Source organism: Lethenteron reissneri, chromosome 5 (assembly GCF_015708825.2).
Source record: "Lethenteron reissneri isolate LAM-NWPU_2019-01 chromosome 5, ASM1570882v1, whole genome shotgun sequence".
Taxonomy (NCBI): Eukaryota; Metazoa; Chordata; class Hyperoartia; order Petromyzontiformes; family Petromyzontidae; genus Lethenteron; species Lethenteron reissneri.
In genome coordinates, this window is record NC_083783.1 from 7210929 (window position 1) to 7228201 (window position 17273).

A 17273-nucleotide genomic window follows, 5' to 3' on the forward strand; every position below is an offset into this window, starting at 1 on the left:
CAGCACTGGAGCCGGCACTGCTTGCACCTGCTGCGTGTTGCACTGTGAGAGTTCGAGGTGGATACGTCATCGAACGGCACGACATGGACGGCACAACTGGATTAGCACTGGGCAAAACAAACAATGACTTGACTTTCTTGATGCACACGCGTGTAATGAGCGAATTCTGAGACACGTCGTGTAGAGGGCTTCTTCATATTTATTCTCACACTGGGCATAACACTGGGTCATATAGAAACGTCTCTACTTTAGCTACGCACAGCCGACCTCTCTACATAGTCCCAACGCTTACATCCAACCACACGGCTGACTGACTGGTGTGACGATGACGTTCGATGGGAGCCGTGCGGAGGATCTTCCATGCGGCCGGACGACGGACAGAGATAACTGCGAGTGGCGACGCAGCCAGGACCCTGGACCCTGCAATAACAACCCTGAACCCTCGGTTTTATCCCCCTTATATACCTCTCGGCGTGCTCAGGCCCCGCCTCTGGCCATTCCCCCTTCCAGAACCTTCGAGCAGGTTCTCCGAGCTTAGCGACTGACCCCACCTTTTACCTTTAACCCAGATACGCCCCCCCCCCTTCTGATTAGTTGTTACATAACCTTGCCAATTCCCGTGATTACCGTTCCAGGCCAACAGGTGGCACCCTGTCATTAAACACGTACCGTACGTACTTGTATACGTACGTGCAGGATGCATTGAGTGCCTGTAATCTGGGCACTTTGTGTGGGTACGGTCAGAACTGTATAGAGCTGTAACTTGCCGAGACAAATCACCGGTTATGTGCTTGCAGTTGGGAAGCTGTTGGCTCGGTCCAGCTGCTGGTTGTGGAAGCTCTAACGGGCGAAATTGCTGGCCAATGAGCGTGAACCTACCGGCTGGCAATAAGTCTGCAGAGGCTTTCAATGAACTTTCGCTTGGCTTAAAGCTGCATCTTATTCACACAAACGTGTGTGTGTGTGTGCGCTTGTGTGTGTGTGTTTGCGTCTTCGGTAGATGTAGTGAGTGTGGAACGGTAGCAACAATGGTTTGTGTGCTGCGCGATGAACTCGTAAAACCCGAGTTCGATTCCCGCTCTCACGGCCAACATCGGTGGCAAATGCATGAGCCGGTTCTGGAACTCCCCGAGCCTTGGTGTACCCTGGCGTGGTGTGTAAACATCGGCACCCGAGAGACAAAGGTGGCTGGTGCAGTGCTGGCCACATCGCCACCTCACGTGCCATTCCAGCCTTCATAGACGTCCGCTTAAACGGCAGCTTGTGCCAGCGACGTAAGAAGACCATCACGGGGTTCTTTGTTCTGTGTACTTGGGCATTGTATTGTACAATCTCAACAGGTCCAGGTTTGCTCCCTGGTCACGCACACAAATGGCATTACTCGTATTTTATTGATGCTTGGCCTGGCCCTTCCTCATGTTTACCCGGCAGAAAGTGAGTGAGACCCTTTCAGATGGGGAGTTTCACGCTTAAGGGGATCGGTGTTGAAAGAAAGAGGGTAAAGTGCGTGAACTCTCTCAGTACATTGTCCAGGTTGCACACGATCACATCACTCGGAACGTGGCCCGATCTTGTTGGATGCTCAGCCGGGTAAGGCCCTGGAGCCAGCGCTTGCAAATTGGTGACCGCCGTGCCTAAGACGCACGCTATGTATAGGTTGTGTAGGCATTGTGGATAGGAGGGAAATGCGGCGAACTGCACGGTGGGAGGGGTGGGGGGAGCGATCATCCAGCAGTGGATTGACAAACGACCACTAAAAATACGGGTTGACAAATGTTACCTCGTTCTGGCTTAGTACACGTTGTGCATGCTCCGGTAGCGTTGATGTTGATTATAAATAACGTTGAAATTGCTCCAATTACGGGCATTAGTGGATCATTACAGGCATGGGCTCTCTAAGTGTGTTAACACACGCGTGTGCTCGTGTTCGCTTGCATTCGTGTGTGCACGTGTATGTATGTGTGTGTGGGGAGCAGTTTGCGCGCTGCGTTACGAACCCGGCGACCCGAGTTCGATTCCCGCTCCTGGCCAACACCAGTGACGATTATCTGAACCGGTCATGGGCCTCCCCTAGGTCGACTCAGCCTCAAATGTGTACTTGATGTGACGTGTTAACATCGCTACTGGGGAGACAAAGGCGGCTGGGCGTGGTGCTGGCCACCCATCCCCATCGTGTTCCCGTACCGGCCTTCATAAATGCTCGCTAACAGCGATTGCCCCCACCCACCACACTCTGTTACAGGCTATACGGTGGATCTTTGTCTTTGTGTGTGCGCACGCGAGACGAGGCTCCCCCAGCAGAATCGTAAAAGAGATTAAATCCCCTGCAAAGATGCACACCGCTCCGCTGGGGCCACGTGTGATCAAAACTCATTTTTATTTTTTGCGGTGAGCGATGCAGCGCGGTGCGGCGCTGGCCAGGCCCTTGATGGAGCGCGCGGAGAACGAAGCAAAGCCATTCGAGTGTTTTTTTGGTCCCTGCCAAATTCTTTTCCCCAATATCCTCGCGTATTAAACAATAACGCCATCTCCGAGGAGCGAACGATGCGGTTAGGACAAGTGTGGGGGGGTGGGGGGGGTGGGGGGGCGGCGGTGTTCCTCGTTTTCTAACATCCGTGCTTATTTCCCGTCGATGCCGTGCAACGTTCTTAAAATCCTCCCGTAGCCGTCGGCAGCGTCGTGTGATGACGGAGACTTGTGTTGCCTCCGAAACGTCGTGATTTTTATTTTATTTTTATTAATTTTAATTTCATTTTTTACCTACGTGACTTTACCGAAAGAACTAAGAGTATGAATCATTGCAGTCACGAAAGCTTCAAATCTAGAATCGTGTGTTTTTGCCTAATTACCATTTTTTTTGCTTAAATTGTCAATTCTGCGGGACGCATGACTCGAGCGCGCGCGCACGCACGATTGCCAGCGGACCTTGCGTGCGTGCGTGCGTCCGCGGTGGCGGCGACGGCGTAGTTGTGTTGCGTGATGGCTCGCTACGGGGGGAAAGGAACAGCAGCGCGGAACAGCAGCGCGGTACAGCGTCTCGCACGTTGGACCGTCGTCGCCTATCTGTCAAGATAACTTAACTGCTCGCACCCAGAAAGGTCGCTGCCCGAAACGTCACCTGCTATGTATTTACGTTTGTATATAATGTTTTCCCCCTCTCAGGCCACGCAGCGCTATCGACAAATGCATCAAGTTGTTTGTGGCTTTTGAACCAATGCCAGTGTTGCGCTCTCACTGTATAATTAGTTGTATTTGTAAGGTGGTTTTACCATCATTCTCGAAAGATGGGAACTTTCTTGCCAGTATAAAATTTTTTTAAAATTAATTTACCTACGTGATCTTAGGTTTTTTCGGTAAAGTCACATAGGTAAAAAATAATAATAAAATATAATAATAATAAGTGAAAATAACTAAATAAAATCACGACGTTTCGGAGGCAACACAAGTCTCCGTCTTCAGGCGGGACCGTCACAGCCAAATTTACTGTATCAAGTGGCAAATACAGTAAATTTGGCTGACGGTCCCACCTAAAGTCACGAATGCTTCAAATCTAGATACAAAATATAAACATTGGTTTTACCCTCGGCAATAAAACAGGAGGCGTTACGATGTTAAAACACCAAACAGAAACCTTTCGCGAGGAATCATGTCTGCATTGGCCACGCGTACTTGTGGCGAACATGTAAAAAAAACACGCTCTAGTAATATATGCAGCAAAAGAAAGCTGGTCTCTGGTGTGGACCAATCAGTTTCAAAGGCAATGTATAATATTACCAGAGGATGTTTTTTTTGTTTGCTTGTTCACACCACAAGTACGTGTGGCTAATGCAAGCATGATTGCATACTCTTTGGTTATTTCGGTAAAATTTCGATTTAAAGATTTCGTGACTGCCGGGATTCATCTTCTTGGTTCTTTCGGTAAAGTCACGTAGAAAGGAAATAATAAAAGAATGCAAAGAAAACATAATAAAATAAAATTCTCACGACGTTCCGGCCACAACGCAAGCAGCCCGTCCTCAGGTGAAGAACAGGGCTGTCGGAAAGACAGCGTCCAAATGAATCGGTAAAGTCACATAGTTAGAAATAAAATAAAACAAATCACGACGTTTCAATCGCAACACAAGCGGGTCGTCATCAGAACCAAAGAGTATGGATTCTTGCAGTCACGAAAGCTTAAAATCAAGATTGCAGACATGATTGCTTGCAGAAAGTTTCCGTTTGCTGTTTTCACATCTTAACACCTGTTTTGTTGCCAGAAGGGGTAAAACCAATTCTTATATTTTCCAAAGATATTCACATATCTGACCAATTCGAATGTCCAACTATATCTCAGTTTCCCCCATTGAGTCACATATGCAACGTTGTACTATACTGCCCTAATTGAAGTTTTAAACGGTTTATTAATGTGGCATTGAAGCCGACATGCCTACTCGCTTGGATGTGTACATGATGTTTTAATAACAAATACCAGAAAGAGGATTTGGGAAGAAAGTTTCCATGCAAGAGTTAAAGATGCATCCATTGAATCGGTGACAATCGATGCTTGTGCGCACAAGACGTGCGTTGATTCGCGCGTTCGAAAAATGGTTTGCAATATATGCAAATTACATGCAAATTATATAGTAATATTACATGTCAGCTTATAAGCGAGACGAAACCAACGAGAAACAATTTAAACGGGACGGTGAAAATATGACTGGTTCTGGAATCTGAATGTGACCCCCAAATCGTGAAAATTCATCATTTTTATTTGTTGGTTGGGGGAGTGGTGGAGGTACGTAGAAATGCTGAACTTATTTTGCACCACCGTACGTAGCCAATCGTGCTAATGGTAGGTGCAGGGGAAGGACAACAAACGAAACACAAAAGGCAGTTCTAAAGAAATGAGCCTTCAATCTACATTTAAAAGTGCGTAACTTCCTAATATCGGAAGGAAGAGCAATCCAGACGGCCGCAGAAGCGCATCTGAAAGCTCGCGATGCGATGACCATCTCAGTTCGATGGTCAGCCAAAAAGCCACTGCTGCGAGGATGACCAGAGTTCGCACGATGCTTTATGCTCCTTGACGAGATCAGCAAAGGTATCGTGCTACATTTGTGGCAACCATTTGTTGTGCAATGAGTATGACGTTCTAATGCACGTGGTGAATTCTACATCGAGCTCACGACGTTATCGTGACCACAGCTGTTGATGGCACCGCGCCAACGCGTTTTATCCTGCGCCCGTTCCCAGCAGCTGCTGCGGAGTCGACGCGCGGCCTCCAAGGTCTAACCTAAGCCTACCACCATCTGCTCTTAAACTCGCACCGAGGCCCATAGACTCGCACGGAGACCCACAGACTCGCACGGAGACCCATAGACTCGCACGAAGACCCATAGACTTGCACGAAGACCCATAGACTCGCACGGAGACCCATAGACTCGCACGGAGACACATAGACTCACACGGAGACCCATAGACTCGCTCGGAGCCCCATCGACTCGCACGGAGACCCATCGACTCGCACGGAGACCCATGGACTCGCACGGAAACCCACAGACTCGCACGGAGACCCATCAACTTGCACGGAGACCCATAGACTCACACGGAGACCCATAGACTCGCACGGAGACCCATAGACTCGCACGCAGACCCATAGACTCGCACGGAGACCCACAGACTCGCACGGAGACCCACTAGACCCACAGACTCGCACGGAGACCCATAGACTCGCACGGAGACCCATAGACTCGCACGGAGACCCATAGACTCGCACGGAGACCCATAGACTCGCACGGAGACCCATAGACTCGCACGCAGACCCATAGACTCGCACGGAGACCCATAGACTTGCACGAAGACCCATAGACTCGCACGGAGACCCATAGACTCGCACGGAGACCCATAGACTCGCACGGAGACACATAGACTCACACGGAGACCCATAGACTCGCTCGGAGCCCCATCGACTCGCACGGAGACCCATCGACTCGCACGGAGACCCATGGACTCGCACGGAAACCCACAGACTCGCACGGAGACCCATCAACTTGCACGGAGACCCATAGACTCACACGGAGACCCATAGACTCGCACGGAGACCCATAGACTCGCACGCAGACCCATAGACTCGCACGGAGACCCACAGACTCGCACGGAGACCCACTAGACCCACAGACTCGCACGGAGACCCATAGACTCGCACGGAGACCCATAGACTCGCACGGAGACCCATAGACTCGCACGCAGACCCATAGACTCGCACGGAGACCCATAGACTCGCACGGAGACCCATAGACTCGCACGGAGACCCATAGACTCGCACGGAGACCCATAGACTCGCACGGAGACCCATAGACTCGCACGGAGACCCATAGACTCGCACGGAGACCCATAGACTCGCACGGAGACCCATAGACTCGCACCATCTGCTCTTAGGTATTTCATTTGATTGCCAGACTCGGGGAGACGACTCCAATCCCTGAATTGTACTTGCCGAGTACAAAATGGAGGGCTATGGTCTCAACAAACCTGGATGCTTATTTCTGTGTGACCTGAATCTCACTTCTGACAGACTCGCAAGTGGGGTGCTGATTCAATCTCCTGCACATTGCATCTAAACTATAACCTAAACCTTTAAAACTATTTTTTACTTTTACCAGATAAGGCCCACTGAGCTATAGAGTTGTTTTTCACAAGCGGCCTGACCACAAATGATTGACCAATTAAGTGGCTTATGTGGACATTTCTAGCAGCCAAATATTCTAAACGCATGTTGATTCTAAATGTGGTGGGAAAACCCGGAGGACCCAGAAAAAAACATCGACGCAACCACAGGGAGAACATGCAAACTCCAAATACACAGCAGGCCTCAGGGTTGGGATCAAAGCCACGGCTTCCTGTATACCAGGTAAGGTAGTCAACATCTCGCCACTGTGGCACCCCCAAAACAACTGGCACTGCAGTGTCCATTATCGGCGTTCACAACTGTCAATAGTGGAGACCTCTGCGTTGACACGCTTTCGTGCGTCCGTCCAGATTATGTTTGGTGAAACATGACCAGGCGGGGCACCGACTCAGCCTCCACCACATTGCATCTGCACTTCCAATGAATGATATTTAGCGACTGCCAAGATGTTTGACCGTTAATGGTGGGGGACATTTATAGTCGCGTTTATTGCGCAACATAAACATGTTCTCGTTGATCTGCCGAACTTGTGACCTTCCAAAAAAAACACCCGACTGAGCAGGACAACCAGAACCAGCTCCCCTCTGCTTTCCGCCTAAATTGCATCCGTGAATAACGTCCCGGCATAATTTATGAAGCGAACAAATCCCGGCTGCCCCCCCGCCATCGGCGCTGTGTCCGCCCTTCTCGTCTCCTCGTGCCTCTTCGCCGCAAGTTCCGGAATTGTCCTTACGCTCGGCCGCTTCGCCAATGAGGCAGAAAGTCGGATGTCTGCGACGGGGCGCATTGGCTTGAGCGTGCGTGGCTGAATCCGTGCAAATCGCTGCGCCAAAAATCCCGTCTGTTAACCCATTCCAGCTTTTAGGCGGATCTAATTGGTGTTTTTCTGCCGTTAATTGCGAGGGAGCGTTGGACCAGGAGCAGTCGTCCGCGGAACTGTGCTATGACCCCGGGTTTCAATCGAGTTCTCGATTGTCAGTCGTGGGTAAGGTCAGCGACGAGCGATACCTGAACTGGTCCTCACACCCCTCCCCCCCCCCCCCCCCCAATTGGACGTCTGTGAAAAGAGCTTCAAAGCTTTTCGGATTAAATTTCGATTTAGGAGTACCCCTATCCCCTCCCTTTGATGCCGCTAATCCTGCATAATGCACGGGCATAATATGACTTTGAAAACCCCCCGCCCACCTCCTACGCTTTTCACAAGTAGTACTAATCACATACCTGCATTTCCCATAAATATGCTAAATTCCTCTTGATATGCAAATGTTTTTGTCAAGGCGCCCTTCCCCCCTTCCAACCCAGCTTAAATATACGCTCCAAGCGTGGTGCTGTTTCATTCAGACGCTGTCTCCCCGACAGACCTGGTCTTCACCTGAGGACGGCTGCTTGCGTTGTGGCCGAAACGTCGTGAGAATTATTTGTATTATGTTTTATTTTTATTATTTTATTATTTCCATTCTACGTGACTTTACCGAAAGAACCAAGAAGAGGAGCTTATCGGATTCTTCCAGTCCAAATAAATGTTCTGAATTCACCAACCTGCGCTGTACTGCTGTCCAGCTTGGCGAAGTATGGTCCACAGCCCCATGCAGGAAAGCCTTCGTCCAGCAGTGCATTGAAACGGGGTTTTTATTTCGATTTAAAGCTTTCGTGACTGCAGGGATTCATCTTCTTGGTTCTTTCGGTAAAGTCACGTAGAATGGAAATAATAAAATAATAAAAATTAAACCTAATAAAATCATTCTCACGACGTTTCTGCCACAACGCAAGCAGCCGTCCTCAGGTGGAGAACAGGTCCGTCTTCTCGACAGACCTGTTCTCCACCTGAGAATTATTTTATTATGTTTTATTTTTATTATTTTATTATTTCCATTCTACGTGACTTTACCGAAAGAACCAAGAAGATGAAACGGGGTTCTTCATTTTTTTACGAACTGTATAAACATTTGGAGGTAGAACACACCACAACCCCCCTCCCTCCCCCTAGGCAATTTTTACATTTGATTCAAGAAATTTATTTTTATTAGCATAGCCGGCAAATGCCGTGTCTCTGGTGGCTGTGTGCATGACAGTAACCCAATAAATGTCACCTATGAATAGAAAGGCATCGACTCTTGCGCACCTGATTCAACACACGTATCGCAAGCTTTGAAACTGATAATAATAAATAAATTTATTGATTGCTTAATTAATTAATTGTTCCATTCCCATTTAACACAAATATTCGCCACCCTACAATTAACGCCAGCTGTACAATGGCCATCTGTATAGGCAAAAACGAAGACGCCCCCGTATAGGCTTTAACAGGCTGTCACGGCACGTACCGTTCGCAAGCACCTATGAAGGCTGCCACGACGCACGGGGGTTTGGGTGGCCAGCACCACGCCCGGGGGCTGCCTTTGTCTCCCCAGGCATCGTGTTTACACACTGCACCAGGGTGCTCATTTAAGGCCAAGTCAACTGGAAGAGGGCACAGGGCAACTTCAACTATTCGCCACTATCTTATTGGGTCTTTCGGTAAAGTCACGTAGAAGGGAAATAATAAAATAATAAAAATTAAACATAATAAAATAATATAATAAAGTTATATTATATAATAATATTTTACTTTTATTACTTTATTATTTCCCTTCTACGTGACTTTACCGAAAGAACCAAGAAAATGAATCCCTGCAGTCACGAAAGCTTTACATCGAAATTTATCCGCCACTGTTATTGGTCATGAGCAAGAATCGAACTCGGGTCGCCGGCTTCATCGTGCAGTGCGCTAGCCACTACACTACTGCTACACACACCACAAATGGCGAAATGTTAACTGCCTCGCTCGATATGCAGAAGGTCGTGGGTTCGATCCCGACCTTGACGCCTGTATTTTTTGAGGTTGCATGTCTCTCCCTGTGGTCGTGTGGATTTTTCTCTGGGTCCTTCGGTTTTTCTTCTCCACATTTAGAATCAACATCACGCGTTTGGAGTATTTGGCGGCTATAAATGTCCGCGCGATAAGCCACTTCATTGAGCTATTCTTTGTGATAACCAGGTCGCTTTTGAAAAAAAAATCTATATAGCTCAGTGGTCCTTCCCTCCTAAAAAAAATTGTAAAATAAATAGTTAAACACACGCAGCTTAGCTATTGATATTGCTCTTTTGATAGGCTCTGGAGGATGTCGATTTGGAACACCTACTAGTTTTTCTTTTTGCTCAAGAATGGCGTTATGAAATTGCTAAATTATAGCTCTTAAGCCTTATCCAGCAGGAGTAATTTATGTTTTATTTTAACTTCAATGTCTGTTTAACTTCTTTTGCACCGTATGTAGCCAGAATAAGAGTCAGAAGTTTATTGTCCGAGCAGCTATTTTTTTAAGGTGACTCGGCCAGCAGGCAGACACGGCAGCAAGCGTTAATAAACATGATCTCCAAAATAATATATATATAAATAAAGTTATTACAACCAAATAGATCTTACAAAACAATTGCGTACAATTCGTATTGATTCGACCTCAACGATGCCCCCCACCCGTTCCTCCGTCCTTCTAAAGAAATGTTGCTCCACTTTTACATAAAAATGAGAAATCCTTCCCTCCAGCGCAATTTGCCTCTTGCTCCTTGGCCGTACAGGAATGTAAGGCGAGGAAAGTTGTTTGCTATTCCAAGAGTGTAAAAAAAAAGTGAAGTCGCCTCGCCTGAGATGTCATTGCCCCACTTGATTAAATTGCCTCTACGTCGCAGTAATTACATCGTGCGAACGAGTTTATGAATTTCAAACCACTTGCTATGCTTAACGCATTTGTGGGCTGTCATAGAAATGTGAAATATGAAGGGTTTTTTTTGGTTTAAATACCTAGAATAATTGCCAGCCTTAAAATATATATTAGTCAGCAATCTATAATATAGACTGTGTAGCAATGGTTATTAAGCTGGGTGAGTACTGGCAGTCTATAATGTTAGACTGTAGCCTGGTTATTAACCTCGGTGAGTATACTGGTAGTCTATAATGTTAGACTGTAGCCTGGTTATTAATTTTGGTGAGTGTGATGGCAGTCTATAATGTAAACTATGGTCTACATTATAGACTGCCAGTACACTCTGATTTAGAACCAGGCTACAGTCCACATTAGTGCTTTTTATTATTTTTATTTGATTTGTATTATTTTTATTCACGTTTTTATTATTATTTTTCTATCTACGTGACTTTACCGCAGTCACGAAAGATTTAAGTCAAAATTATTCAGCAAATTAGTGATTGCTCCTTGTTACTTCATCCATTGCTCATAAAATATATACGGGAATGCGTCATAGGTCTGTAAATTTTGCTTTCTAGTATCTGGAAAATCCTGCCACAGAATGATGTGCAACCCCTAGGGGCATTGGACTTGCAACCCAAAGGTTGCCCGGTTCCATTCAATCTCCCAGCACAGGCGTTAAAACAACACTGCAAGTTTCTTAAATCCCAACCCTCGCCACCACCACCCGGACCCTGCCTCTCCCAACTCTGGCCACCCAGCGGCATAAATGAGGACACCACAGTTTGTCAATCGGCATGTGTGGATGTACGTTGAACTTCTTTCGCGCCGTACGTAGCCACCTGTGCTAATCGGAGGTGCGGGGGAAGGGCAACAAACTAAACACGGAAGATCAGTTCTTAAGAAATGACAGGTGGGGCGAACTATGGGTACTTCTACCTACGTCTTGCAAGTGGAAAAGTAAAAAAACGTTATCTTTGTCACGTAGGTGAAAATAAAATAAATAATAAATAATGATAATAACTAAATAAAATCACGACGTTTCGGAAGCAACACAAGCCTCCGTCATCAGGTAGTAGACAGCCACAGCAAGAAATAATTTGCTGGAGTGGAACTGCTCGTAACAAGATATTATATAAGGCAAGAGGGGGGAGGAGCCAGAGGGGGGGGCTTTACCGAAAGAACCAAAGAGTATGGATCCTTGCAGTCACGAAAACTTCAAATCTAAAAAAAACTTCGCCTCCAAAGCAGCGTGTGGCCACAACTGACTTCTCCCCAGCGGCTCATTAATCCACCCACACGCGGCTCGATCGATGGGGCATAACGCAGAACGCACTATCACAGTAGCAAACAATAGTTAATTAGTTGTACGATAAGTTGCATGATATACGCTCAAATATATACACTTGACTCTTTGCAGAACTCATGGGTGCTTCGTGGCTATTGGTCTTGTTAAAGGTTGGCCACCCCTGGCTCTTGAGGAAGCACCTCAAGATGTCGTTCACGTAGAGAGGCCCCCTTTCCCGCCAGCAAATGGCTTGGCCATGCAATTGCAACGCTGCTGCATCTTTGCCTATTCACCTCTTTGGTGCGGCCTGGTGAAGGGTGCATATTCTTAGGTTTTTTCGGTAAAGTCACGTAGGTAAAACATTAAAATTAATAAAAGTAAAATAAAATAAAAATCACGACGTTTCGGAGGCAACACAAGTCTCCGTCTTCAGGTGGAACCGTCACAGCCCGACAGCTGTATCAAGTAAATGAGGAAACGTCATGATTTTTATTTTATTTTACTTTTATTAATTTTAATGTTTTACCTACGTGACTTTACCGAAAAAACCTAAGAATATGAATCCTTGCAGTCACGAAAGCTTCAAATCTAGAATGGTGAAGGGTGGTTTGTTGGCGGGGGTAGGGTCCAGGACTGATTCAGACATAACGATTGAGCCGTGTGTCCACTACTACCCACTGTTCCACAAGAAATTGTCCCGCAAGAATTTCGCTATGTTTTTTTAAAAACGTTCAGGGAAGAGAATATAAATGCTTGTCTTATTATTATCTGCTCCGCTAAATAAATCACGTTGAATGTGTGACAATTGTTTCTACTCGCAACAGTGTGTCATAACTGCAGTGTTTGATGAGAAATGAATAAATGCCTATAAACGCGCGCACATTCACACGCACAGAACATACCTGGGCTGTGCTGTTGGCTTGGCAACTGCGGCGCGCAAATTTTGTTCTTATTTTAAAGCGTTCACTAATGATATTTTATGTTCCCGGCCTCATTTCAGGATGAGACGGAGAGAGACCCAGCTGGAGTTGGCCAAACGGGACATCGAGTGGTTTGACACGGAGTCGAAACGCTTCATTGACTGGATGGAAAAGATGGAGCAAGCTGCCGCGACTCTGGATCATGAATCTTCCCAATCAACACTCGGCTCTCTTGGCAAGTCCTGGCAGGTGGGTGCAGGTTTGGCGCGCGCGTGTGTGTGTGTGAGCGTTTTGTTTACCTTTTATGTCATCGTTATTGCCTATGGTCACATTTACATATTGTGATGACAAGTGGAACGTTCCGAGCATTGGCTGCGCGAGATCATCAAAGGCTCGATCTTGGGTAATGTGCATGCAATCGGCAAATAAGGCGCGCTTTAATCTCATCAGAGTGGACCATGTGAGAAGCGACGGAGGAATACATCGGTGGGATAAAATTTCCTCCAACTCGATGAAAATCTTGCGTGGTGCGATGTGAAATGTGTTCCAGTGGCACGGCACTTTTGTGACGCTTTGAACCAACCTGGTGTAGCTGCGTGCGTGCGTGCGTGTGCGCGCACGTGGGTGCATTCATTTGTGGCGCGTGTTTGGAATTTGAATGGATTTCTTGGGATTTGACAGCTGCGCATTTGTCAGTAATTTGTAAATGGATGGTGCGCGCGCGTGCGTGCGTGCGTGCGCGTGTGTTTGTGTGGGTTGCGTTAGTTTAGTGGTTGGCGCTATGAACCCGGCGAACCGAGTTACATTCCTGCACACAGCCAAGAATAGTGAAGATTAACTGAACCTTTCCTGCGTCTCCCCTTGGTCAACTCGGCCTCAAATGAGTACCTGGTGTGATGTGTAAAACATTGTCACGAGGGAAACAAAGGTGGCCGGGAATGGTGTTGTCCATCCCACACCCCCTCGTGTGCCATGCCGGCCTTCATAGGTGCTCGCGAACAGCACTTGCCCGAAGAGTCTGTTGAAGGCTTTACGGGGGATCTTCGTCTCTTTTGATTCTAAATGTCATCCAAATATTTAAACTGTGACAAATGGAATTGGTGGGAAAGACGAGGCAGTAAACACAATTTCACATCACAAGTCAGGGCTCCCAGCTCTGGTGTTTTACGCTGCCGATTTAATTAATTCTGTGCCAAGTCAGATTCAATAGGGTACTCAATCCACTGACATATTAAAAGATTACTTTTGGCCGCATAATTGCAGTTTGGTGGCTTTGGAACCATTGAGGAATTGATTTGTAGCGGGTTGCACTCGTGATGTTTGCAAATTCTTCCCAGGCATTTTTTACAAACTCAAAACTTTCTCCCAAATCTACCACCTTTAAAAATATATAATAAACATTAAATAATCACGTGACTTTCAGTGATTCAAAGATAAAAACTAAATCCGTGTGTGGTATGCATAAATACCATCATCAGAATTCGAATCTTTATTTAGGCTGGAGGAATCCAAATGAGCTACGAAGCTTTTTTACAGATTGTCCAGTAGTTCACACATGTCCAGTCGATGTCTTATCAGATCATCATTTACACTGCACTCCCCATACAGTACATTTCAAGCAGAAGTGGTCGCGGACAGTGATTGCAAACCAAATACGATGTTCAAAAATAATGTCGTTTTAAAAATATACGCAACGAATGAAAATAAATAACATTGAAAAGTTGAAAGGTTGTTTAAGACTTCCATGTCGTCCACTTAGTTTTTGAGTTTTGCATATGCTGTCTGGAAAAGGATGTCTTTTAATTTTAATGTAAATTAATTAATTGTGGGTGGCTTGATAATATTCCCAGGCAAGCTTGTCCACAATTCAGACGCCAAGTTTCCCTGTTATTTCATTTCATATGCTTACCTTAAGGGATCTGTAGCCCTCCCCCTCCCCCCCCGATACGATGAACACACAGCCCGGTCTCAGAGTCCAGAGGATTTTATCGGGTTCTTTTTAAATCCTTTATATTAAGTTCACTTGCTTGCTTGCGCGCTTACGACCGTGCAAATCTTTCGGTCGTTTTTTAACCCACTTCCCGTGATCCAATCGAGCTGACATTTTGCACACAGACTCGTTGTGCGTGACAATTTATTTTCGTGAAAAAAAATTACCAAAATTTTACACTTTTTAGGAAAAAAATAAATTATATTTAATTACCAATTGCTTAATGGTGGCAGGCAATCATCTGACCCATAGGTGGCAGCCATCTCAAGCCAGAGGACGAGAGGACTCTAGCCGCCACGCATATAAAGGATTTATAGTGAAAAACTTTGTTTTTACGGGTTAATTTTTTATGCTCGGCAGCCGTTTTGGCACAAAGGGGATGGGGGGGGGGTGGAAACCGCGAGCTCATGCGCACAGTCTCATCTTGATATTGTGCTGGCTTGCATGCACACGTTGTGGGAGATTTGGAGGATGAACAAGTGACCGGAGGGGGGTGGTAGTAGGAGGGGAACAAGACGATTGTGCTTTGCAAGTGACCTTGAGTTATTTCCGCGGGCCCGACCCATCGTTTTTCTGAGACATTCTGTCCGGGTGGTGGACGTTGCTACGGCCGCTGGGCTGTTGCTGCTGCTGGTTTTGCAGTTTGGCGAGTTCCAGATGGAGTTGTGTTTTTTTATTTAACCTATTTTTGGCGGCTAAATTTAGGAGCGTGCTCATGTCGCCTTCTGTGTTTGTTTTGTATCTGCACTCTGTCTCTAACCTGCAAAAACCCTTGCTTCCATACCAATTTTCCACTCAATTCAAAGGGTGGCAACAACATGCTACGTTGTGTGTGTGGCTGTGGAATGTCATTCGAGCGCAATCTTGCGTATGTAGACATTTACCGAGGCCAGCGCTTGTGGGCTGCTGTTTTTCAAATGGCGCACATTTTGACATTGCGCGAATTGAAAAATGTGAGCACACGATGTTAACATTTTCCTTTCCATTTCAAGCGTGCCCTGGTTTAAGCAGATATCATCCCACGTTTAATGCGATTCATTGTAAAATGTCTCAAGCTTAAAATGATTTGGTTTTTTCATCACAAAATGGGTATAATTTTTTTGTCTTTTGAATATTTGCTGTCAGCATTGGCTCCCAATGTATTCACTAATGCCAACTGATAGCAACAGTAATTTATTGCACAAAGGCAGCTTTAGTTTTACTGATGGGCAAGCTTTAATGCGCTGCTCCTATTCTATGGTTCTTTCGGTAAAGTCACGTAGATAGAAAAAAATAACAACAAAATAATAATAATAAAATCTTATTTTATTGTTATTTAAAACAATATTCTTTCATTGTTATTTTTTTCTGTCTACGTGACTTTACCGAAAGAACCATATCACATGAATTCCTGCAGTCACGAAAGTTTAAAGTCAAAATTGCACCGCTCCTGTGCAGCACAAGGATAATTGAAATGTCGTACCGATCCTCTTTGAACTGGAACTGTTTGTCGGTATTTTCGCCGTGTATATTTTTAGACGCAGGTATCACCTCATTGCGTGAACTGCGACGCGCGGCCGTGTGCGTTCGAGATGATGCATCTTGCCCAAAGCAACGCTTTCTTGGCAGTAAATAAAAAAAAAACTTGTCGGCGAAATAATTATCTGAAAAGCCGTTCATGTGGTAGCATCCAGGGGTGCAATTACTTATTTGCAAAGTTTGCCTGACTATCCCCCGGCAGTGTCCTGGAGGCTTTGTCTCTCAAGGATAAAAAAAAAACACACCAAACGTGGCCGTGCCAATTAATAAAAACACACGTCGGGTCTGATCTTGTGGTCTTTGCAAGCTGATCGGCGGTCATGCTGTAAGAGACATCCAGACGACTGATTTTGCACGGGGGGGGGGGGGGGGGGTGGCGGTGCCAGTTGGCCATCCGCAGCTCTAGAAGCTCTTCGATTTACTTTTCCACACTGATAAATATCTTGGAAAATGGTAGGTCGAAGTACCCACAGTTTGCCCCCACCACAAGCAATCAGCATACGTTCATGTGCTTTGTTTAAAACTGCTATTTTTGTGGTCAGTTTGTTGTCCTTCCCGCGCACCTGCGATTTAGCACGGCTGGCTACGTTCAGTGTGGAAGAAGCTGAACATGCGTAAATACATTCTGATTATGAATGGAGATACCTCAGTTTGTCGCTGCTGGGTGGTTAGAGGTGAGAGAGGCAATGTGGTGGTGGGGGTTGGGATTTAAGAAACTTGCAGCGTTGTATTTCGATTTAAAGCTTTCGTGACTGCAGGGATTCATCTTCTTGGTTCTTTCGGTAAAGTCACGTAGAAGGGAAATGATAAAATTATAAAAATAAAACATGATAAAAAATTTCGATTTAAAGCTTTCGTGACTGCAGGGATTCATCTTCTTGGTTCTTTCGGTAAAGTCACGTAGAATGGAAATAATAAAATAATAAAAATAAAACATAATAAAATAATTCTCACGACGTTTCGGCTACAAGACGGCTGCTTGCGTTGTAGGCGAAACGTCGTGAGAATATTTTATTATGTTTTAATTTTATTATTTTATTACTTCCCTTCTACGTGACTTTACCGAAAGAACCAAGAAGTTGCAGCGTTGTTTTAACGCCTGTGCTGGGTGATCAAATGGAACCGGGCAGCCTCTGGGTTGCAAGTCCCT

General features: G+C 45.9%; 1 protein-coding gene across 6 annotated transcripts in view; it reads left to right on the top strand.

Moving 5' to 3' along the window:
• The window catches only part of LOC133351870 (dystrophin-like), a 325976-nt gene that overhangs the window by 104046 nt on the left and 204657 nt on the right, over positions 1–17273 (top strand). For all 6 annotated transcript variants that reach the window (XM_061567468.1, XM_061567455.1, XM_061567476.1 and 3 more), the window contains exon 8: positions 12696–12864. In XM_061567468.1, the coding sequence (XP_061423452.1) occupies positions 12696–12864 (169 nt within the window). The remainder of the gene's footprint in view (positions 1–12695; positions 12865–17273) is intronic.